We start from the raw sequence: 25,034 nt of genomic DNA, 5'->3' as shown, positions 1-25,034 counted from the left end.
CTCAGCAAGTACCATCACAGGCAAAACAGACTCGCTTTGGGGAGATTAGTTTAATTTGTTGCCAATCAAATCAGAGTAGGATAATGAGAAATAAAACCAAATCTTAAAACACCTTCCCCTCACCCCTCCCTTCTTCCCAGGCTCAGCTTCACTCCCGGTTTCTCTACCTCCTCCCCCACAGCGATGCAGGGGGACAGGGAACACGGGGCTTGCAGTCAGTTAATCACAGGTTGTTTCTGCTGCTCCCTCCTCCTCAGGGGGAGGCTCCTCACACTCTTCCCCTGCTCCAACATGAGGTCCCTCCCACAGGAGACAGTCCTTCACTAACTGCTCCAGTGTGAGTCCCCCATGGGGTCGCAAGTCCTGCCAGCAAGCCAGCTGCAGCGTGAGCTTCCCACAGGGTCACAGCCTCCTTCAGGCATCCACCTGCTCCAGCGTGGGGTCCCCCATGGGCTGCAGGTTGTTATCTTGCTCCACCGTGGACCTCCACGGGTGCAGGGGCACAGCCAGTCTCACCATGGTCTTCACCAGGGCCTGTGAGAGAACCTCTGCTCCGGTACTTGGAGCCACTCCTGCCCCTCCTTCTACACTGACCTGGGGGGCTGCAGAGTTGTTGCTCTCACACAGTCTCACTTCTCTCTCTGGCTGCAGTTGCTGTTGTGCAGCAACTTTTTTCCCCCCCTTCTTAAATACACTGTCCCAGAGGTGCTGCTGTCATCACTGATGGGCTCAGCCTTGGCCAGCGGCAGGTCCGTCTTGGGGCCGGCTGGCACTGGATCCATCAGACATGGGGACAGCTTCTTGCAGCTTCTCACAGAAGCCACCTCTGCTAACAAAACCTTGCCATGCAAACCCAATACAAGTAATTTTTGAGACAGTAGCTTTTAAAAATCTCATATGATGATGGCTTGAAATAAAAGAGAGCATACCCTTAAAACCTCAGCAGGAGTTAAAACAAACACATTGTAAGTGATTTGTTACCACTAATTTGTACTGTCATGACTGTCTTGATTTTGACTCCTGAAAGTTTTCACCTCCTGCTGAAAAGCAAGTTACAAGAAACACTTCTAAAGTAATTCAGATAATAAATGAAAATACATTTTGAAAAACTGGATGTTAATAACTTATCAAAAAGTATGTGGGATAAAGTTGTCATATTAACATTAAATATTTACTAGTTCCTTTAAAAATATTTTTTTTAAAGTGATTTGGAAGTGATATGTTTCCCTGGTAGTCCTGGTGTTAGCTTAGAAAATTTTACCATTTAATGACCAGGATTGGCTAGAAATTTGAAGAAATCATCTTGTGAACCTTTCAATTGTTGTATTTAGATCATAGACTTTGGCTTTAGTAATTTTAATTAGACAAAAAACACTTAGGGCCTTTCTGCGCTTGTTTAGCTGGAGACGGGACTGAAATTTTTTAGTTGGCTTGTTTTTCCAAGGTGAATTAGGAAGGTGCAAGTTAATTCATGAGTTTGTTTTAATACTGTCAAGAAAGTGTTGGAACAACTGCCAAAGAGCTTAGGATTTTCAGGGTGCTGTACGTGTACGTGTTATGATGAGCATGTTGTCTTAAAAATTTGTGTCATTCTGCCCTGATGCCTGCAGCTATCAAAAATTTTTGTTGTTAGAGTTGAGCACTGGGGAAATTACTGTGAATTTGTTCTGTGTACTTTTCTGAAAGCACTTTATTCATTCTGGGAAACTTACAAAGTGGATACAAAAATGAGGTGGGGAGCAGACCTTCATTAACACCAGATTTTTATGTGCACTTGATCAGTCCCTGTCTGGGGAATTTGTGCTGTTAATTTAATCTAGAGCAGTTGCTGCAGAAAAGATTTACTACAGAAGTCACTGGTTACATAATAGTAACCCAGCAGAGGAATGTTGGAGTTCCTCAGTTCTCTTTGTAGTCCTCAAATAGGATACCTGCTGGTGGTGGCTAGATGCAACAGTCAACTATATGGATTTGATAGCTGATGTAACTTACCTTATTGCAGACCTGAAGATATTTTGCAGTTCTGACAGAGGTAATCTGCAATCTGTTGTTCTAATTGTAGAATAGGATCCAGGAAAGCCTGTCATCGTGCAAGGTAGGCGAGAGCTGTCACTATATTCCAATGACTTAATTGTCGAGAGGCGTTGGATACTGCAGTTTATAGAGGATATCTACATAAATAGTTGCGAAGCCTTCCGCTTATTTTGAGCTGTCCAAATGCAGCCTTGTGCCAGCATTTTTAAGACATTCTGTTGCTATTAGTACTTTGGCAATACTTGGTTTGTATTTCAAAATAAGATCGTACAAGTTATCAGTTTTCTTAAACTGTCGTGTATTGAGTCATTAATCTTTTATTAAACTTGTATTGGATTCTTTAAAAATCTACTGCTCAGTAGAAAATCATTGTTGCATTTGTCTGGTAAGGTAAATTCTTCAGCAAAACTGAAAATGTCATGATCAATTATACAGTATTAATGAAATTTTAAGAAATCTGGAATTACGAGCAGTTGCATCTGCTGAAACTTAGTATGACCCTATATCACTTAAGATTAAGAATTCATTGTAAATAGACTATATTATCTGTTATAGTTCTAATAGATTTCACCAGAAGTTAAGTGAAATAATTCTGAAAAGGTAGTCAATAAAATGCTTTAAAATATTCTATTAAGTCATCAGTAACTCTTGAATGTATTATATACAGCTGGATGTTACAGTTCTTCATAGTGGCTGCGTACAATAAAGGAAGATCTTCAAACCTTTTGGCAATTTTTAAATGTAAAATAGCATGCCGTAACAGTTACCTTGCATATTTCTATATAAATAAATGCTAATCTTTACATATAACCTGAAGCTTGTTATTATTTTTTGCATTGCTGAGATGTTTCAGCAAAGACTTTGGCTTTTATTTAATAATTACTTATAGGAAGAATTGTAGAGGTGAGTATTTGTAAATACCATGAAAAAGTGGAGTCATTAACAAACTGTTTTAAAATGGACAGAGAACACCAGAATTTCTAAAATGGAAAGAAGGTTTTTTTCTGTTTTTTACCCATTTCCCCTCATGTGTGGTTGTTACCTTTCTGATCTGCACCTTGTATAACACCAGCCTTGGCGACTGTTTGTTCATGGCCTTCCAGTCATCTCTGTGGGCACAGTTCATCACGAAGGAAGCTTTCTGTTTACTTCTCCATACAGCTTACCATACTTCTCTCTCTGGGATCTTATGTAAAGCCTCATTCCTTTTGTCATGCTTGCAAGAAATTGTCACCTATTAGTAGGTATATGCCTAGATAAAAAGAAGTAGCTATTTTAGAGTTGGAGCTCCTGTTTCCAAAATGGAACTGCTAATATAAATAATTAATAACTCCTCAAGTTAGCATGATGGAGTATTTCATGGTTTGGTTTTTTTTTTCTCCTTCTTTTTTTTCTGCTTTCAGAGATTGAAAGCAGCCTTGACCCAGCAGCACCCTCAGGTAACAAATGGAGATACTGCCAAGGGACATCCAAGCGGGTTGGTTAGGACTCAGTCAGAGGAACCACGACCGCAGTCACTACAACAACCTGCAACTTCAACGACTGAAACACCGGTATGACAGCAGAGTGAGCATGTACTTCCTACCCCCTTGTTATGCAAAAAGAGAGCAAAAAAACCCCCACCCAAATCAAAAACCCAAACTTTTTTTCTTTACTTTTAATTTGTAAAATAGAGGTTAATTTTTGCTATAGATACCTCTTGAATCAATAGTTCTGTAGCAGTAAAATGTTTATAGTTCTTACAGGTTCTTAGATCCTTCTAAAATTTATTACCCAAGATGATGATTTTGAAATAGGCGTTATCTGTCTGCTCAAATTTAGAACTAAGTCCTCCTGATTTCTTGAGTTCGTTAACATGAAATTCTGTGGTAAGTGAAAATTGTACAACTGGTTAATACACATTAAAAAAAAAAAAAGTCCTTTTATTTTGTATTTATATTGTATCTGTTTAATACTTTATATTGTAAACACTTCAGATTTTTTTTAACTGCATCAGGTATCACACTTATGTTAATTTGCTTGAAGGATCTTTTCTGGGCAGAAGAGTTTCAGCTGTGTGATTGTGTCATCCTGGGTACTTACTGGGGGCCGCCGAGTTTCGGAATGGTGTGGTGTCCCTTTGGGATGATAGGTGGGAACGGGGAAATAAAGGGCAAGACCTCTGAGTCAGACTGGAAGTGGGAGTGCTGCTGGAGGAAAGACATACTTCCCTGGGCGAATCCTGGAGGATTGCTGCTGTTCTGCTTCTAAAAAACTTGTTGGAATGTGTTTTGAAAATGCTTTAAAAAGTCTCTTTAGAGTTATTTTCAGAATTCATAGCATAATACCAATTTTATAAAAGCTACATACTTGGCCCAGAACTGGAAGGACCTGCATCTGCAGTGAAAGCACACAGATTCTTAGACTAGCCAGTGAAATCAAATAATGTATTAAACTAAGTATGTTTAGAACAAAAAGAGGAGAAGGGTTACCCATCATGAAATGATCTCCTTAAGACTGCTGTTCTCCCATACTACCTTAAGTTTTTTAAAAGAATATTTTCATAATATCACATAGCAGAATTTTCAGGATTAAAAGCTTGCTGTTTGGTTATTTTGTGCCTACTTTCTAATTAGTATTTAAAAAAACCAAAGAAATTGCAAGTGTTTCATTTCTAAAGGGCTGATTCTAGTTCCCAGGGGGTTTCTTATTATTAGCTATCTAGATTTTATGCCAAATCAATATGACAACTGAGATGTGTTTGGGGGTTTTTAATTTAAAAATAAAACTAACTTACTGTGCTAGACTAAATGTGCAGGTGCATCTGTAAATATGTCCTGTAGACAGTTATGTTCTCTCTATCCTATCACTTTAAAGGATTTTAAGATCGATTATATCGTTAATCATAATGCATTAAATGTTTGCCTAGGATTTGTATACAGCTGTGAAAGGACTATAATGTATAATTTAAAATATTGAAAGATTTTGATACTGTCATAATATGTGGGTGGGTATAAGGGAAATTGGTATGCAGCGGTGGAGAACACATCAACAAGTAGGAAATTGCTATCTAGAGATCTAGGGATCAGTGAGTATCAGCACTGACAGAATTTGTCAAACAGCTTCTATATATTGGGTGTAAAAAATTGTGTAGTATTTCAGCTGTGACTGGGTTTGCAGGAAGTGTATTTGGAAAGGGTCAAAAACAGAAAATTGAAAAGCTACTTTGGGTGGAAAAGTGTTTTCAAGTTTAACTTTTGTGAATACTTGTGTCAACAGAATAAGTAAAAGAATGTCTGAGAGTCCATCTAAAGAAGTATTGCTTCCAGGCTTTATTCAGTTGCCAAATTTAAATGTAAATACAAATTTAACTCTGTAAAGTGAGTGGCTTCTTTTAGTGCAATTTTAAACCAAAGCTAGAGGCATGATTAAATTGTTACATGTTAATGTAACATGGTAAGTGTGTAAATATAGTAAAAGTTTTAAAAACGTATCTGTAATAGCTGTAGAGTTAAATGACGTAGCTTTCCACAAAAGATGTGACATGTATTTACACTGGTGCTGTAGGTTAAGTCATGAATAGTATTACACTGGTAACTTCTTTAATACTTTTTTACTGTTCTCAGGCATCACCAGCTCAGCCTACTCCACAAACACCAAATACAGGTGGTCGGCGAAGAAGAGCTGCCAATGAAGACCCTGATGAGAAAAGAAGAAAGTTTCTGGAGCGAAACAGAGCTGCTGCTTCCAGATGCCGACAGAAACGGAAAGTCTGGGTGCAGTCACTGGAGAAGAAGGCTGAGGACCTGAGCTCGCTAAATGGCCAGTTACAGGTATACTTTTTATTTCAAGTAAAAATGAGTAAGTTTTTCCATTCTTAGACAGTGATCCTGGAGCAATGGAACTTAAACTCTGCATGAAATCTGAAATATAAATGGTTTTGTAACAGGTGGTTCAGGTCAGAATTGAGAATTCAGCACTAACTGCATATAGCAGTAAAATAAGAATATGAGAGAATACTCAGGATTTCAAGATGTGTAAGCTTTAGGATCATACCCTATTGTCCTTTGTTCCATTTTAAATAACTTTTAGACTGTGATACTGAACAAGGATGACAAGATGTGCTGGAGTAAAGGCTTATTAGTAAAGTAATAGCCTTACCTTAAAAACATTTTGCTCTTAATAATTTGTATCACAGCCTGAGTTATTTAAATAAGGTTTGGTTTGATTTTCTTTGGTTCTTTTTAACTTCACTTTTTTTCCTTTAAAGTGAATGTAGTGCTCGTGAAAGGTGCCAGATTGACATCACTGGAAACTGAAGGCCTCTTTTGTCCACAGAACAGGTACAGCACAGGCAGTGACAGTGCAAATTTCACCACGCTGCCCTCCCAGTGTGCATAAATCCCATAGTGAGGGAAGTATACTGTAAGAGGGTAATCTAGTGGATGGTGCAAGTTGGTTTTCCACCTCATCTGAGGTTGTCAATCTTGCAAAGTTGTCATGTGGACACACTTTTCCCCTGTAAAAGAATCTGTGACCCTTTTGTTTAAACTACTATTAAATGTTAAAGCGTACTTTCTTAATGTTTTCCAGCAGCATATGAGAATTGGCACAAAGTACTGTTTCAAAATAAAAAGTCTAAAAGTTTTGTTTTGAAAATTACAGAAAGGAAAAATGATGCAGTTTCCTAAATGAAGCATTCATTTAGAAAATGCAATGGAAAGTATTTTGATATGTTGAAGTTTCACTTCTTGTTCTTTCATCAGAGGTGTTCACTGAGTCAAATTCACAGATCTTATCCTTCCTATTTAAAACTCCTCTTTCATGCTGTTTGATAAAGAAAATGGCCCAGTTTGACCAGCAGGAAAGTAGGACATGTTGAGATTACTTTTTGTCATGTAATCGAAATTACAGTGCATATAAGTTGTCTTCATATGTTTAAAAATACTCAGCATCCCAGGCAGTAAAATATAAGAAATTCCCACCTAAGCACACAATGCGAAATAGTTTCCTGTCTTCTAAGAATCATGACACTGTGCAGTAGCATTAGTTAAATTTCTTGCAAATATATAGTCTTCTCATACCTGTTCACAGTCTTTAGATGCCTGCCTTTAATGCAGTCACAGTCCTCACTGTAAATCCATTAATTACAAAATGGTATGTAGCACTATAGCTTAAGTAATCTAATAAACAAGTGAAGGTAGATCTACAGGGAGAAGAACAACCAAAAAAATTGGCTGTATTTCAGCTTTTTTAGTTGAAGTAAATTTTGGTATTATGTGAGCTGCCTTTAACTTATACATAGTTTTTGGTTCTAAACATTAGTATGTAAGTACCATAACCAAAAGATTTCCAGATTTCTAAGAGTTAACTCAGTAATAGTGAATTCAAGAAAAATTTTCTTAGGGGCTGCCAAAAGCAAAACCGTTAACTGTGAAGAACAGAATGACTTGTAAAGAAAATTGAATGTCAGAGAAATAATTAAACTGTACTTTATGTGAAAACATTAATCAATCCTGTATTTCCATAATAATTCTTCACTTGACAGGCTAACGCAGCTGATCAGCATAGTGGGCAGTAATGACCCATGATTACTTATTTTATATTTAATAGTAAATTTAATAAGATTGGAGTTTTGCCTTAGTACAGTTTTATAGACTGAGTGTTAGGGTTTAGTAGTTCATATTTTGTTTTAATATCTAAATGACCTGCTCAGCTGAATTTACCAAGATGTCACATTTCCAAAAGCAGGTTAATACCAAAATGTCTACATTGGATTGCTTCATGTAATAATTCTGACTTCTTTCAACATCGTTAGTAGCTTTCTTGTAATGTTTATGTCAAAGCTTCTAGTGTCAATGTCATGGGGTTTAAGACTCGAAGCTCTCTGACAATACGTACAGATTTTAAAGAGGTTTAGTTGGTTGATACATGTATTTTGTTCTGTAGTTTTCAGCTTTCTGTAGATTAAGTTCTTCCTACTTTTTTCTTTTAAATGTTTGAATGTGATTTCCCTTTTAAGCAATACTTCTCAAATTTTTGCTTAAGGGAGAATTGCCATCTGTTACATCATGCCAGTAACATATTTAGGTTAGTTTGGCTGTCTTTATTGTAGGCTCTGCTATGTAAGTTTTTTTTCATGCTTCCAACCTTTTAAAGTTTATTTACAGTTTTGGTTTTGTGGACTGTGTTTTCTACTAATGTGTTGACTTGTTTATTGATCTTAAATTTTATATACCACGTTGTGTTGCCTCTGTGCCTTGCACAGTCCTGCAGGGTACAGTGTGCTATATAGCGTGTTAAGGAAGTATTGACAGTGTGTCCCCACTGGCGGCTCCGTCAAATTGCAGGATCAGATGCCAGAGTTCATTATAGGGTAGGTATGTGGTCCCTGTTGCTTTAATAACCTTAGAGGGCAAAGTATTAGTAGAAGAGCCTGCCTTCCTCACAAGGTCATTTTAGGTTTTAAAGGATCAGCAATTAAGTGGTAGTTTGTAAAATGCTGCGGAAGCTAAATTACGAAAGAAACGCCCATAAGTAAAGGTCCTTTCCCATATAGGGGTATCTTGTTGAAGTTATCCAAAAAGAAATGGGAAGAGCAGTGTTTAACTCAGCCACAGACAATCTCCTATCCCCATAAGTCACATCTACCTGTCTCTGATGATAGTTTTGGTAAATATACCTCAAAAATACTGTCCCACACCTTGCTGAGTAGGGGTTAGTCTGGTCCACTATTACATACCCATTTTGGATCCAGGGAGAAATAGGCAGGTGCAGAATATACTGTATGCTGCGTAGTATGCCTTCGTAAGAACACAGAAGGGAAAGTATCTTTTGAAGAATGGAGTGCAAGTAAAAATAGATACACCTTTCTCCAGAAACCTGCTTTCTAATGTTAGCGTGTTCTGAAATGTGGGAACATAAAAATTCTTCTAGACAGCATGTGAGGTGTATTTCATGCTTATTTAATGAAATGTTGATGCCTACACTTGACTTGAGATCACGTTAATGAGGAGGACCTTTCCAGTGGGAAAACATGAAATTATTTTTTTTTATGCCAACTGTTGAAGTGTTTACTCCACGTGTTTCTTGTTAATCTGTTTTCAGCATGTTAACCACATGTTAAATGACTGCCCACACGTTAACATGTCTTGAATGAGATGGAAAGACTTGCTATTGTCATATACATAAGAAACTACAATGTATATAGGAGCTGGTTCTAACAACCCCCCTTTATTACCAGTTAGAAGTGGTTCTTACTGGTGATAAGTAAATGATAACCATGGATTGCTTTTCCATGACTTTCCACTTACCATGTGTCTAGGAGACATAGTCTGTTCTACTTTGGGGAATGATTTGTGCATTGCATGTAGCACTGTTGGCACACAGTGTTCATGCCATTAACAACGGTAGTTATGTGTTCAGTGAGAATACCTCAACTGTTTTTTTTTAGTATAGGAATGCTGTTCCATTTGTTTTTCAAATCCGCTTTAATGTAAGATAATACATTTCCTTTTTCTATTTCTATTAGCACAATTCTTACTATTTATAATACAGCTGATATTAATCTATAAACTTCCTTTTCAAATATTTTCCATAAACGTTAGTTTTACTTACACTGATAAACAGTGACTTCATACTTATATGTGCTGTTTGAGTATAAAATTCTTCCTTAAAATGTGAGAGATGACGGTAGAGAATCTCTGAAAACCTTTTCCTGATTCGATCACTTATTTTGTCAACATTCCTTTAAACTACCAGAAGTATGTTTCATATTCTTGGACATTGCTGCTTCTGTAGATTATCAAGAAGTCTCAGAACTGCATCAGCGCTTCAGCGTTTTTTTTCCCCAGCTATGTCGGTTCTGTGCAGCTGCCTGCTTGGCATCCGGATTTGTGGCTCCTCTGTAAATAACATGGTGAACTAAGAGCAGGCTGAGAGCTGGAGGCAGAAGTAGTGTGCTTTTGTAACAGCCCAAGATTTCAGGACATGTAATGCCAGCTGGTAGAGAATTTGTGGGGATTTTGGTTGGGGTTTTTTTGTTGCAACCTTTTTTGTTTGCAGCTACATTTTTCTTTCATTAGAAACGGCTGTGAAGTCAGAACTTTGGCTGTCTTTCAGCTCTTGCCTTTGTTTTTCTAAAAGAGACATTTGACACAATAAAATAACTGAATAGAAAAGTAGTCCTTAATAGTTTAAGAGGATTTTGCAAGTATAAAGGCTTAATTTTTTTTGTTTTCTAAATGGAGAGGACATAAAGATGAGCTTTTCTTTTAAAAATCTGATATTTTATTTATGGTGTTTATAAACTGCGTTACCTAGGGTAATGAAACCTAATAAATTCTGTTCTTAAAAAATTGTTTTCTTTACTTTGGAATCCTTTTAGTTATAAGTAATCTCGTCTCTGACTGTATTGCCTCATTTCTAGCTTGCAAGTACATAGCTTGACTTTCTCGTGGGTTTTTTTTTCCCAAATAATTTTAGTTGCAATCCAATTTTCCTGTGTTTGTTTTTTCTTTAACTTGCTCCCGAATGCCTAAAAATATGCATTTACCAAACAGTTGTGTCATGTGTGTGGTATATTATGCTAATGTGCAAAGGTTCTTATAGTTTAAGTAACTTCAAGTATCAATGGAAAGGATTTATATTTAAAATAAAATAACCCATGAAAAACACATCTTGTGACAAGATATGGGGGTCACAAAGCATTACAGAGGACTTGATTCTGTAGATATATAAACATTTTTCTACTGTTTAAAGTGAAAATGGGTCTATCAAAATGCCATACCATTCTTAATTTGGATTGTCACATATAATGTGATTATGTAGTGCTTCTCATCTACAGATATCAAACTGCTTCACAGGGAAGGTAAGTATCGCTGTCCTCCATTTTACAAATGGGGAAACTGAAGCACAAAGAAGTAAAATGACCTTGCTCAAGGTCACCCAATAGTGGAAAAGCACAGCCTGGAAATTAACCTAGTCACTAGATTCTGCGGGTGCTGTCTCCTAGATTACACTCTGCTTTAGTGACATAAGCTGACATTTCAGGATCTTGTCGTTATTATCAATGATTCCTTCATACAACACGTTTATGTATGGTTGCCAAGGAGAAAATTAATATGGAAATCAACAAACACTTACTAAATTATTTTCTAGTACATGAGATTTTCAAAGTATAAGTACAAGTACAAATATAGTCACCAAAAATCATTCTGCATTGACTTGGGAGGGGGTTGCTTGTTTTTTGGTGTTTGTTTTTTTTTAATGTTGGCTGTGACATCTGTTAAAATGTGGGTAGGTAAATGTAGGTTTTCTTTGATCAGAATTAATCACAAAACCTTGCAGAAGAGTCATACAGGAGCTGGATCGTGAGTATGAGACTATACGTAGACTTTGCATCTGCAAACAGGAAAACATATGTTGTATTTTCAAAAAAAACATTTCTTAGTTGAAGAGAATCATAAAATAAAGCGAGGCAGGTTTCAGCTAATATTTATGTACGGTGAGGTTAAAGTAATGTATACATTTTTGCATTATATACCAAATGGAAACTTCTTGTATTTTATCTAACCCTAAATGAACAACTGAAAATCCTATAAAACTTAATACTTACCTTCAAAACGTGTGTAGTTTGAGCCTGGTAAAGTATATAACTTTCTTCTCCTTTAGAATGAAGTCACCCTGCTGAGAAATGAAGTGGCACAGCTGAAACAGCTTCTTCTGGCTCATAAAGATTGCCCTGTAACCGCCATGCAGAAGAAATCTGGCTATCATAGTGAGTAATGTTCCATTACCTATAGCCTTAGGCTGCATCGGTGAAATACTGCCAGAGTGAACTGAATGAACATTAAAATTGAGTAGTGCAGTTCTAATATTACATTAAAGATTTTAATAAAAAAAAAAAAACTCGGAAGGTTATTGGAAGGCAGGAATGAATATGTAATATTTAGAAATATATTTTTACGTCCTTTCAGTTGGAGTGTTGCATAACATTGAAGGTTCTATGTTGGTTTAATAAATGCATATGATAATTAGCATTTAAAGACTTATCAGTTACTACACCTGCTTTGGAAAATATAATTAAAGTATTAGGAGCATATGATAAACCATTTTTTATACTTTTAGCTTGGCCTAGTACAGTGAAAGGTCCTTGTGGGTTTTTTTTCTTCCTCATAATGAGTTTCAGTAGAGGTAATATAACAGCTGTCCTCATTTACCATAACATCCAGGATCAGTCAAGCCGTTAAAATAATCAGATGCAGGTTCACAGCTCCTACTGTACGTCTTCTAGATTGTTTTGGTTTCCACATTAAGCAACTACTTTTCTGTAAAGAGGGTATTTTAATTCAGTTCTAATACTGAAGAAAATACTGAGAGTTTCAGTAGAATTTTTTTCTAGTACATATTTTTACTTACAGTTGCTTATTTGATCTTTCATCCTTCCAGCATTTTAAAGGTTAATTATGCTTTCCTGACTTGTAACTTCCTTTTTGGATATGATACACAGTGCCAGAACCAGCTGCTGCTGCTGCTGTAGAATAAATGGCCAATTTTGTCCATTGTACACAAATTTGTTACAAATAACTGAGCTGGGAATGCATTAGGCAACATTCATAATATATAACCCACAGCTTTCGTTTTTATGATTTAGTGATATTTCAGGATATTTGTAAATGTGAAGATTGTTTCTGCCATATGTAGCCACTTCATTTTAATTTGCCAGTGTCAGTAATTCAGGAGAATAAAGGAACATTTTGTATTGCATGCAAACAGATCCTCAGGTGCTTGCGATAAAACTTAATGGCCACCATCTTTACTTGTAGTCATTGTAAGCAATTTCATCAGAATGGGCAATATTTTTTAATTTAAAAGATTCAGGAGATTTAGCAACTCTCTATTGCCATATATATTTAGAATACTGATTTTGTCAGTTTTGAGCTTATAAATCTTGGTCCTTTGATCTCCAGTCATTTTGACAAGACGGAAAATAGCATCTTGGAGTAAATTGGAACAGTATAGAAATATGTTTGGGATTTATATTAACAATGATTGCTGCAGGGATGAGGCCATTATGGCTCCCATCTGACAGAACAACATAATTTCATACGGAAGCTACTAGGGGATAACATTATGCATGCAAGGTTTTTCAAAAAAAAAACCAACAAAAAACTGTAGGTTTCTTGAATTTTGATGTTTTGAGGATGCGTGTTCCTGCATTGGTATGAAAAATATTTAAACATGTTTTAAACAGGCAAACTAATTATATGCTAAGAATTTCTTCTTTGAAGAATTAACAAATGATCTGTTTAGTAATGCTTATTTTCTGCCCTCAGACAAGGGCTATAATGTGTTCTTAAATTACTACGCAAAATAAATGAGAACTAAAATACTAATCAGTGGAGAAAGCCTACATTTTAGAAAAAAAATAAGAATAAGCAAGGAGACTGGAAGCATAGCTCACATAGTTTTTTGAAAAGTCTCTTCAAAGTAAAACTTAAAATGAGTGATGGCTGTAATGCCATCCCTCTGAAAGGGTTTTGTCACATTAGCTCCATGTGAACATTGTTAGGAAGGCATGTTGACTAAGTGACATACCCACAGTACAATTTATGAGAGGAAAAAATGGTTTCAGTTAATATGTTCATGAAAATGGTGTTCATAGAAAGTGTTTTTAAATAAACATATTATGTTCATCAAGTAATCTAAGTTGAATTGCTTCAAAAACGTATCGAGTGGTTTAACAGTCTGTCTCTGTGGAAGAAATTGAAGACACCAGCTTACAGAGCTCCTGCAGTGCTGAATATTGTGCACTGCTGAGACAGTGCTAGTTTAGACCATGCAGACTGTGTTTTAACAGCTACGTCCACAGTTTAATGGGGTTTCATGTATTATGCACTTAAATAGGCACAAATAATCTATTTCTTTTCAGGGTTTTTTTGGCACTTACTTTCACGTATCTTTCCCAGGCACATTTCTTAGCTCGGGCCAAATGAAAAGCATGACAGATAACCCTTTCTTCTTCTAAGACTGTTCTTGGGATCATATTTTCCTTACTTAAAAAGTCTCATGCCTGCTTCAAAAGAGGGTGTCGTCAGGACACGGAGAAAGCAGAAATATGGTTATTGTGCTTTGAGGAAGGACGGATGAATTTTTGTTGCAATGTTTGAGTTTTCAGACAGCTTAAACTTTTTTTATTTCCCAAGAAAGGATGCTATTGGTTCTGAATGTGTCTTTAAACATTAGGTGGGGTGGGGAAGTACTGTGTATGAGAGAAATCCAAGTGCTGTTCATTTAGTTTTCATTTTAGCTCTTTCTATCAAATTATTTCTAAAAGTCTTCTGCGATACTCCTATATTTTCTCAGGCTTTTTCTGGACTTGGAGCAGGAAAAAGGTGAAAACTTAAGAGATGAAAATGTGTTGAGTGATTAAAAAAAATAAAAATTGAAAAGTGTGTTTTAGGTATTTTTTCATATTTTTCAAAAGGACATCATAATATTCAGGAACATCTGTACAAAACTGAATAGAAATAGAGTCTGCCGTCTAGGTGGTGTTAAATGGTGGGTTTTGTGTTCTTTCTCTAGTTAGCCACTTTCTACCACTTATTTAAATCTAACCAGTTTCAGACCTCGAATCATTTGAACCACTCAAACCACTGTGTTCCTACAGCCTGTTCAGGACAGGTGACAGTCCTTCAGCAACTGCAGGGGAGCTTCACAAAGGCCAGCTCACTGGAAAGGAGGAGCATTTCTAGACTTGAGTCCTTCTGTAGCCCATGAACGAATGGCCTGATGATAATTACCATGAGGCTTCCTTTCTAGTGATTACCGGGACTAAAAGGAGTTCTGGATCACCTGTCACCAATCTTGCATACTTGTTCCCATTTTGGGTTTGCTGGGTTTTTTTCTTCTGAAGACCAAAATCACTCTGTTTCCTAACCTTGCTGAAAGCTATTGGTAAGCAATGCTAAGCAGCAAGTAGCAGCAATGTTTCACTATTCTAAAAGAATACTTTTTAGTGCATCCTCAAAAGCCTCCTCTGTGCTTTGCTCGGTATTTTTCAAATCTTTTCTATAGCTCAGTCTAGCCCATGTTGCATTTCATTACCAAAATGGCTCACTCCTCCTCATGATGCAGCCTGTCTAGAAACTATGTAGCCTACAGGAAAATTCATGTGATTTTGGTCTGTAAATTTTCAGCCTTCTAATGTAACAGCACGTGTTACTTTTGTAGACTCATTTCTAATTCGGACTGCATTTTCCTTGGTTTGAGGCAAAGCTGAGGGAGCCATTAAAAAGCTAAAATGCCTAGGCTTTTTTGTACATTTTTAGCTACACTATGATTCTGGTATGTATCAGCTGCACTATTGAAACCACAGGCCTGTGCCTGGCAATTCTCTGGTCAACTAAGAAAAAAATCTGTTGGAATTTAAACATTGCTTTCCTGTGTTCTTCTAAAAGCCTTTGTACTCTGTTCCCACTCTTCAGGCTTATAAGTATCTTCTGTATTCATTGAGTAGACTTTCTTGTTTGGTTTTAATTCTTCAAATGGAGTTCTGTGTTCAGGTTTTGGTCACTATTCCTGTAAAGTCAGGGCTACATAAGGAAGGATATTGAAGGAAATCTACATAGCTACTCTTTAAGGTGGCACCTCATTTCTAAATACTACTTCGTAGTTACTGCAAGGATTTACTCTTCCAGCCAAATTTGTTACTATAAACTAGTGTTAAGTCTGTATCTTATACAAACACTTTTCTGCTGTAAGCTGCCCCACTGGCGCCCCTGGCGTCTGGAAATACCTGAATGCTTTTGTCTCTTCGGCACAGTATGTTTATCTGCTCAGTGATACAAAAACTTCTAATTTACATTGGTGATCGTAAGTATTCTCATAACTGTTGCTTCCATTGCATATGTGGTCTTCCTGAGCCCATCACATTCAGAAAATCAAGCCTTTCTCACGTTCTTTACCACTGTGATACTATTACAGACATTTCTTTTGAGCAGTGTTATCAACATTAAGTTAAGGGATAGAGAACAATGAAAGACCTTCCTTCTCTGGCTGAAAGATAATGATCTACCTTACTTCCTCTATTACCTCTGCTTATCTTGTAGCATTCGAAATGCTCTCTTATCTTGTAGCATTCAAAACTAACCCTTTTTCTTGAGAATAAGGAGGATTTGGCCAATAGGAAATCAGGGACCAGCAAAAGAAGCAAAACAGGAAGGCTGAGATTCATAGGAGAGTAACAGCATCTCTGAAGAGAAGGAGCAGGTGCTACAGCGGGGAGACTATTTGATACGTGTTGTCCCACTTGCTGCCATTTCATTCTGTCTGAGGGGAAGAATATGTACACTCATAATTAGTAGCGCCGTATTTTTCAGGAAGTAGCACTAGAGTTTCTGTTTTTGACAAAGTTTGCATGTGTTCCTTCTTACTTGTTTTTATATGAGATCTTGTAGGTCTTGATAGAGCTGTAGCAAAGATGAAATCCTGTTGAATAGTGTTAACTGAATTGGCACTTATCTGTGTTCTTTCTGTTCTTGAATGGGCAAATCCTATTAAGGATCACAAATGTCTTTCCAGAAGTATTTTCATTTTCTTCTCCTTGCTGTATACAGTTACCGCGTAACCTTAGGATATGTGGTAATTGTCAGCAGACCTTGCTCAACATCACCTGTCTATGTCTTCTTTAGTGCTTGAAAGATCTGTTTTTGAAAAAAATGCAGTATCTGTAAAATAGTTGACCTCGTGGATAAGAACATCATGATACTTTCAAACAATTATGTCCATCTCTTGTAGTACAGGTATAAGAGAAATTGCTGCCTAGTTCATGTGGGCAGTATTTCTTAGAAAGAAATGCAGCAGTTCTGCTTGCTTGTCCATCCTTTTTGACCTTACCGTTCTTTTCCAGAAGTGGTCAATAACAGAACTGTTGGTTTTAGGCTTTTAAGAGGAGTGTGTTATTAGTATGCATGGGGCTGCTCAAAGATCTTGGTACTGGGGTCTTGACTTGCTAATTTACTGAATTTTCTTGCCCTGTAGCTCGTATGTCTTATAAACCTCAGTACTTCATAAACTTCATTTTGTCATTGTTTGTTCATGCTTAGTGTTCCTTTTAGTTGCTACTGTCGGCCTGGTTTTCTATGGAAACAAGGCTACGTTACCAGTGGTGTTCATCTTTTGGTGTTGGTGTCATCCTTTCCCATCCCTTCTCCTCCCTCACCTGGGTAACTTCGGAATTTGTAGGCTGATCTCAAGCAAATTTGAAAGGGATTGCGAGGACGAGTCTAGAGGAAATCAAGCTTTCTTCCATTGCTGTAGTTCATGCTGCTTCTGGCTGTTTGTGTGTGTCTTTCTATACTGTTATGTTACACAATAGCCAGTAGTGTTTTAAAAGGGACTTCCAGTATCCTGCCTGTATACTGGGTTTAAGTCAGGGTATAAAACTAGTGTGAAAAATGCTTGAAAACACTAAGTAGCACAAAGTGATACAAACAAGTTATAATTAAAGTTGATTTCGTAGTTTTAGTGTTGAGTGAAAAACAGTAGGCTTATTTTCTTTTCTTAGTTTTTTTTTTTAGTCTTTTAACTCAGCTTTTAGCTTGACAGTGTTTGCATAATGCTTTGGCTAACTTTTGCAACTCTGGAAAAAAAGGATTATTTTAGCATCACTAGGATGTCTGTGCAAAAAGACATTTTAAATCATGCTTATTTTGTAAATTCTAGTTTTGCGCAGTGAGAATTATTTTCTAATCTGTTTGTGCTGTCATGAGAAAAAATGATGCAATTGTGTGGCTAATTTGCCTCAGATTTGTGGAGAACACCTGAAGTATTCTTGAAGATATTTTTTAAATCAGATTTAGTAATTTTAAACCTTACTGAGAGGCATTTGTATACTAAAGAAGTTACTGAACTTCACTCTGTTAAGAGTTTGGGTTGAAAACTTCTGGAAGTATTGCCCAATTAATATAGTGGTGTTCAGAATATTTTTTCAGATCATATTCATGATCACAAATATTAATTACTGAATGCAGAATTATTTTCATTTGATTACTAAGCAATCACAGTAAATGGCATATGTTAAAAATCTGAAGCCAAGTCATATAGCACCAATAGATCTGGTAGCATTTTTAATTTATAAATATTGCTTATTGACAGAAGCATTCATCATTAGAGTTATGCGTGGCGCCCACCATCTGTTTTACTAGGCAGGATATGGGACAATTTTAGTGACAACTTTGAAGATCTGAAAATGTTCATTTCCTGCGTATTCCATACTGCCATCCGTATTTTTCACTTACCAAGTAGTATTTTCTTCTAAAAATGAAAATAAGATTGTTTTGCAATTTGTGCTGCATTACACCATGATTTCTAATTATTTACGGGATGATTGCTGTTACCTGGGATGTGGTGATGTGCATGCCAAGGAAGAAAATAAATGAAATTTTTTTTCTTCAGCTGCAGATAAAGATGACAGTTCAGAAGACATATCAGTGCCAAGCAGTCCACACACGGAAGCTATTCAGCACAGTTCTGTCAGCACGTCCAACGGTGTAAGCTCAACTTCCAAGGCAGAAGCGGTGGCCACCTCCGTTCTCACCCAGATGGCGGACCAGAGCACAGAGCCGGTGCTTTCCCAGATCGTCGTGGCACCTCCCTCCCAGTCACAGCCTTCAGGAAGTTGATTAAAAACTTGCATTGCATCAGTTTCTCTAGATATACATTTGTGACTTTAAAGGGAAATCAACAAAAGACCAGTCTCCATCTAGGAGAAATTGTAGCTTAAAATTACTCATTTTTAAAAATCCAACTTAAATTTGGCTTTAACGATTGGCAGGTGAAGATGAGACAGAACACCAGTTCTAGTCTCTTTGCAAAAGACTTTTTTTTTTTTTTAAAGTATTAGTTACATTAGTTATTTTTTGTGCTTAATGTGTAAAGTGTGTGTACAGTACAATGTGGTTTATTTCATTTTTAATTTGGTATTATTTCAGCAAACATTGGGGTGAATTACTAAAGGTCATCCCCAAGACTGTGATAGTAATATTATGTGACATTTTTATACCAAAGTTCTGCATAGTCCCTATTGACTTTGTAATGTTAGCAAGGTCATAAAGCACTAGGCAAGAGAAAGACAGTAACAGTAAATTTGCTTTTAGTCTTTTTGCCTTTTTGTTGTTTTGCACATTATGAGAGGAAGAACATTGGGAGAAAAACGTTTGGGTTGTTGTTATGTATAACATTTTGGTTGGCTTTTTAACTGTTGGGGTTTTTAATTTGTTTAATAGGGCCAGTACAGTATATGAGATACAGTACTCTTATGCACATACCTATCGTAGGTGAGGATCATTACTAAATAATTTGATTTTTTTTTTTTTTTTTTTTTTTAGTTGATGTCAGGTGGGTTTTTTTCCCCTCCAACACTTTCATTCTGGGGGGAGGAGAGCTTTATTTCTCCAGTCAGAATAGATATCTATAACTACCCTTTATTGCTAGGCTGAAACCAGTAAGCATATTGTAAAATACAGGGTTATCAAATATGGAATACTTGGTATTCCAAAGTAGGTCGATATTTGGTGGATTTTTGAGTCGCAGACTAAGGAGGTTACTCATGGTTTTGGATGCCAGAAAAGCCTAAAATCCTTCTTCAGACAACTCAAGACTTTTTTTTGTCATTGTCTTGTATTTGCAAGCTAACTTGTACTTAATTCTTGTGTAAGCACTGTCATCTTTTAGTAGCAAAAATTTTGATACCTTTCTTGTGGAAAAAAAAAAAAAAATCAGTATCTACCGTATCTTGGAAACAATGTAATTATAATGTGGTGTGTGTGGTGTGTGCGTGAGAATGGTTCAGTAGTTAATGCCAGCAGTCTTTTGCTTGAATGTTTAAAGATGCCTTCAATGTGATGCTGGCTGATAGGTGATTGCAGTTTTAAAATGTTATTTACTGTGCGAACTTGGATAACTAACATTCCATGATGTAGTTTGTTTCTGATGAGATGATTGTAGGTACACTTTTTCTCATTATCCAATCATCTGTAGGATATTGAGTTTTTTAAATGTGCCATTATCTATTTTGATTCTGTACTCATGTTCAAAATACAGTACAATATTTTACAATAGATTAAGTTGTTTAAAAAAAGTAGATGTGTGCTTTCAGGTCGGAAAACTTTGTATAATAGCAAAAACAGATGCATAGTAGCAACTGGCAGTAAAGCAGGATTCCATTATGTATATAACAAAGATTTAATGCATTTATAATGGGTTGTGTAGTTCATTTGCTCTTCCTTCTCCACACTATACTATGTGTTTTTAAGCGTCAGTGCCATCAAGTTTCTATTTGATTCAGTTTTAAATCAAAAAAATGTAATTGATCCACAGGAAAATCATAATTTCTACAATATATATACAACCATACTATAATGAAAACCGGACAAAGAAGTATCTAAGTCATATATGTATCATTGCAGGGCTTTAAGCATGAAAATAATAGGGATTCTACATATTTTGTATTTTAAAACTAAGAAAGCTGAGTTGATAACCTCATGTGTTTAAAAGTCTTACTTTCCCAATTTCAAGATAAAAAGCTGTAACAGCTATTGAATGTTTCCAGGGTGGTGAAATACAATGGACCTCTTGTGAGAAGGAAATTAATTGCAAAGGCACAAAATGTGAATTCTGCAAGAAAGCTATACAGTCACTTTTCATTGTGGTTTTGGTGGACTAGATAAGGCCTCATTGATTATACTATAATTTGCCCTCCTAAACACAAAGGCTTTTAAATCATATTTATATAAGTGGAGTTTTTTTATAACAAAACTGTTGCGCTTGTAAAATAAGTCTACATAAGTGTATAGGAGACGTGTAAACAGTTAATGAATTTAACAGTGGGGCTGGAAAAAGAACCATTAAAATCTGTGTTCAGCAAATAGAGAAAAGTTATTAGTCGTACTACCATGGATTCCATTTTGAGACGTATGTCACACTACTTCTGTACTTAGCATTTTGGGTCTTTACATTTGACATGTTTCACAAACTGTACTGTTTCCTTTTATGTGCAGTTTGCATGAGTAAATCATCAAAGAGAATAAAATCTATCTTTAAGTTATGTTCCTATTTTAATGAAATTATAATTGTTCTAAAAGGCAGCACTGTCTTCAGACTTATTTCTTCACCTTGCAATGATCAGCACTTTTCTGGAAGTCATTACTATAATGTCAAAGTAATGTTACGGAAACGAGAACGCATATCTTTCTTTAGAAAATAAGGCAAATTCCATTGCTCTGTAGTTGAGCTCCAGCAGCTTCTGAGGAACAAGCCTTGTATCGTTACTTCCAGGAGCCCACGGTAATCTGCAGATAAAGGAGTTCATAAACATAGCTTGGTGATCCCAGATGCTGCTCAGGCACTTCTGGTTGCCCTGAGTTCCACAGCAAAAGTGCTGTGTGGGCAATCAGAATTTCCAGCTAACTTCCAGGTATGCGTATCTTAATAGGCATGAAGTCGGGAAAGAACCAGCTATAGTCAGGTGGACTGCTCGCAGCTGTGTTGTGAAAGGTTGAGAAAAACTCATGCCTTCGTGCTTGATTTTCGGAATATTAAAAATGGTTTGGGCTTATTTATGAATGTTGGAAGCGTATGTGGAGTGGCACACTCTGTGTTTGTCATCATTTGAAAAGCTTTTGACAGAACCCTGATAGAGAGGCTTTGGAGGAAACAAAGGAGGTAGAGTTGCTGTGTACTTGCATTTATTGCGTGTTGACCAAAGGAAGTTGAAGCAAAACAGCACCCAACTTCGAATCCAAGATGGGAATAATGCCCAAGGCCTCTGGCACTTCATTATGTTCTTTTTCTGACTATGAGTTACACTTGTCGTGCCTAGGAAAAAACCACGAAGGCTGTGTAACATGGCAACGGGGCTGGGGGGGGAACCAACCCACTTTTAATGTTTGTATGTGCTGTAAAAACACTTGGTTTTATACCTAACTATGCAATCCAAGTAAGCTTTTTCCTCTTTAAAATGCTAATGGAGGCTGGGCAAAGAAAGATACTTCACTGATGGAACGAGATGACACAAGTGTTGGATGAGCAGTGATTTCAGCTACCTGAATTACAGAAGTAATTTGCTTAGAGGCAGACACAAACATTTTAATTGGTCATCATAAATGATAATGAGGAGAAAACATAGTGAAATTAAGTGCATCCTAATAAAGTAAGGTATGTTAAATTGCACTGAAGGAAATTTCAGCAATGCTTCTTGACATGATTAATATACTCATGACAATGTGTCTAATGAAGGTTGTTTGCATTTATATGCTGCCTGTTGCTTCTCTCAGTAGAGAAATAATTTGAACTGCACTCATTTACATTGCAGAGCAGTGAGTGTAAGACTGGGTTACAGTAGTCTTTATTTTTAACCATCATTATCAGCAGTAACATAGGAATGATTTATTTAACCCCTGTCTTGTGTAACAGTGTGTAAGGGTGGGTCCAGATGGCAGTATCATGAAATAATTGGGATTTTCAAGGTTTTATATCCTTTAATAGTAAGCTTCCTTTTAATTTTAGGTTGACTTTTATTTTTTTCTTCATGGAATTAAGATCATTACCTTTCTTGTTCTTCACTTTCTTTTTCTTGAAAATATTTTTGTTTGTTTGATCAGCCCCTGAAAGTGCTTAGAGATTAGTGTGGACCTTTTTTCTGCATATAGCTTCCTCCTTGGTTGTGTTAACTCTCTATAGCAAACTTTCAGGAACTTAGTAGTTGGGAAGGGAATTTCTACACAGTGTGTATCTTGGCTTCTTTAGCTAAAATAGATGAGAGAAGCTTATGAAATCTTGACATTTACGTCCTCCTAGAGCAAGATACATTGCAAAATGCATATTTAGGTCTGGAAGATTGTCCTGAATCTGCAGTATGGGATTTTTAGTGTTGCAAAATACCTTATTACAGGTACTCTGCACAACTAATGAATGCAGGTTGTATGCTGATGGCTTCATAATTCTGTAAAATGCAACCATCTTCAAAAAAAGTTTCTGACTTCCTAGATGTGGGGTTAGTTATCATCTAATTACATGGCTATCAATAGAATAATGAGACACGTAAACTTGATCCAATTTGTGTAACTGTTTTAAGCCTTGCTCAAAGTCACTATCCCTCTTCGATTACCATTTTTATGATGCCAATGTAGTTTCAAGCACACTTTTCCTATGCATTTCTGGTGAAGAAGCGGGAGGGGAGAAAAGGTTCTTAAATTTTTAAATAAACCACCTGTAACAATTTAATCTGGGAATGAATACTTAATCAGAAGAGTGTTGTGCAATCTTTATGCAAATATATTTATTATTTTTAATCCAGAGGTAAAGAGACTGTAGCTGAAGCTGCGCAGGCTGATTGGAAATGGTAACAAGTACAAAAGGTACAAAACTACTTGAAGCAAGGAAAAGGAGTCATGCTTCCAGGAACTTTGCTTTTAATAGCAGAAACAGAATAGAGCAGGGAGCGGGCAGTGTTTGTAACCACTTTGGACAGCAGGGCCTGGTGATACCCCAGCTTACAATTAATGAGCTTAAAGGATAGTGCTCCCTAGCTTAGGGAGGTCTGCCAGTGCTGGGCTGGGACGAGCTTCAGGAACGCGTGCGCTGCCGCACCGATAACTTCAGAGGAACAGGACCGCAGGTAACCAGGTTTTCCTCATCTAATTCTTGCCTATGGCTACCTTAATACATCAAAGTACAAACGTGAGCTATTACAATTCCATTTAGTACCACCGGTGGATTGCACGTAATGAATGCAAGTCTGACGGGTGTGCTCAGCTACCTGTAAGACAGAAGTTAAGGTCTATTTTTTTTTTCCCCATTGCCTAAAAAGTTCCTGTTCTTGTCTCGCTGCAAGCTAGGATTGGCGTGGTACATAAATAGTATTTCCCTCCTTTTAGCTGCATCACTTGGTTTAGACCATTACAGAATGCAAAAATACTGTCTTTGATAAATCGCTGGACTGATGGATTTTAGAAACTGAATGATTTTAAAAAGCCTACTAATTTATGTTTAAATATAAAATGTGAAATTACATCCACATCCTGTATCTAGGATTCTAATCCGGAGAAAAGGGAGACAAACAAAGAAAGAACAAGACCTTTGCATTAGCAGCAAACAAAATAAATTGCCTTTCTGCATAAACTGAGAAAATGAAATGGAGGGAAAAAAGCACAAACTGTTTGCCCCCTATTCCCTCTGAGCAAGGTGCTGTGTTTCGGTGCTCAATTATACCAGCCCTTTTCTCTGACACAAAGATGCATTGTGTGATGATCTATTTCTTAAAAATGTTTACAGTGATGTTAGGAATGTTTTGATCTCGTGTGAGGTAAGCGGTATAAACATCCTGTTACTCATAACTCTGTGTTGAGAAAGATACTCTTAAAGGTGATATAATGTATAGTACAGTCATTCCAGTTGCCTATGAAATGCCAGCATGGTTACGATTTCAAAACAAGCAGAAGGCTAATAGTTCAGTTTTCTTGTTTTCTGTCCTCCCTCTCAGCAGAATTGTTTTAAAGAGCTAATGATTTTTGCTGAAAAAAAAAAGAGATAATCCTTGTAAATACTGGACAGATGCTGTATGTTTCACTGGATGGTAGGAACATTTTGAACACTTGATCATTTTCTTGAATATTTAATGAACCTTAAGCTATTGAATTTACAATTTATGATTTTCACATATGTGTGAATATAGAAAAGATTTCTTTATGCTGTCTCTAACAGTTTACCCAAACTTTTTAGAGCTCTGATTCTAATAGAACTTCACTCTTTTTTTTCTTCTATAAATTATGCAGCACTCTCTTGAATGCTGTGTAAGAAGATTGCTAGCCATAGATCTTTGAGCTGTTCCCTGTCACCATACAACTAGAATGCTGTTTCTGAGTTGTCAGCATAGCTGTTATGTGTCACTTGTGCCTATCATATGATACAGCATCGGCTTCCTTGGGATGGAAACATGTTATACTGACTTGGATGCTTCC

At 36.6% G+C, this 25,034-nt stretch overlaps 1 protein-coding gene across 4 annotated transcripts in view; it reads left to right on the top strand.

Moving 5' to 3' along the window:
- The window catches only part of ATF2 (activating transcription factor 2), a 52,089-nt gene extending 30,928 nt beyond the window's left edge, over positions 1-21,161 (top strand). For all 4 annotated transcript variants that reach the window (XM_037396818.1, XM_037396819.1, XM_037396816.1 and 1 more), the window contains 4 exons: positions 3,438-3,587; positions 5,640-5,846; positions 11,686-11,791; positions 18,472-21,161. In XM_037396818.1, coding sequence (XP_037252715.1) covers positions 3,438-3,587; positions 5,640-5,846; positions 11,686-11,791; positions 18,472-18,698 — 690 coding nt within the window. In that variant the 3' untranslated portion in view covers positions 18,699-21,161. The remainder of the gene's footprint in view (positions 1-3,437; positions 3,588-5,639; positions 5,847-11,685; positions 11,792-18,471) is intronic.
- The last annotated feature ends 3,873 nt before the right edge of the window (positions 21,162-25,034 follow it).

The sequence above is a fragment of the Falco rusticolus genome, chromosome 8, assembly GCF_015220075.1.
Source record: "Falco rusticolus isolate bFalRus1 chromosome 8, bFalRus1.pri, whole genome shotgun sequence".
Classification (NCBI taxonomy): Eukaryota; Metazoa; Chordata; class Aves; order Falconiformes; family Falconidae; genus Falco; species Falco rusticolus.
Note: the sequence above shows the minus strand (reverse complement) of the source record. Positions and strands in the feature narration are given on the sequence as shown.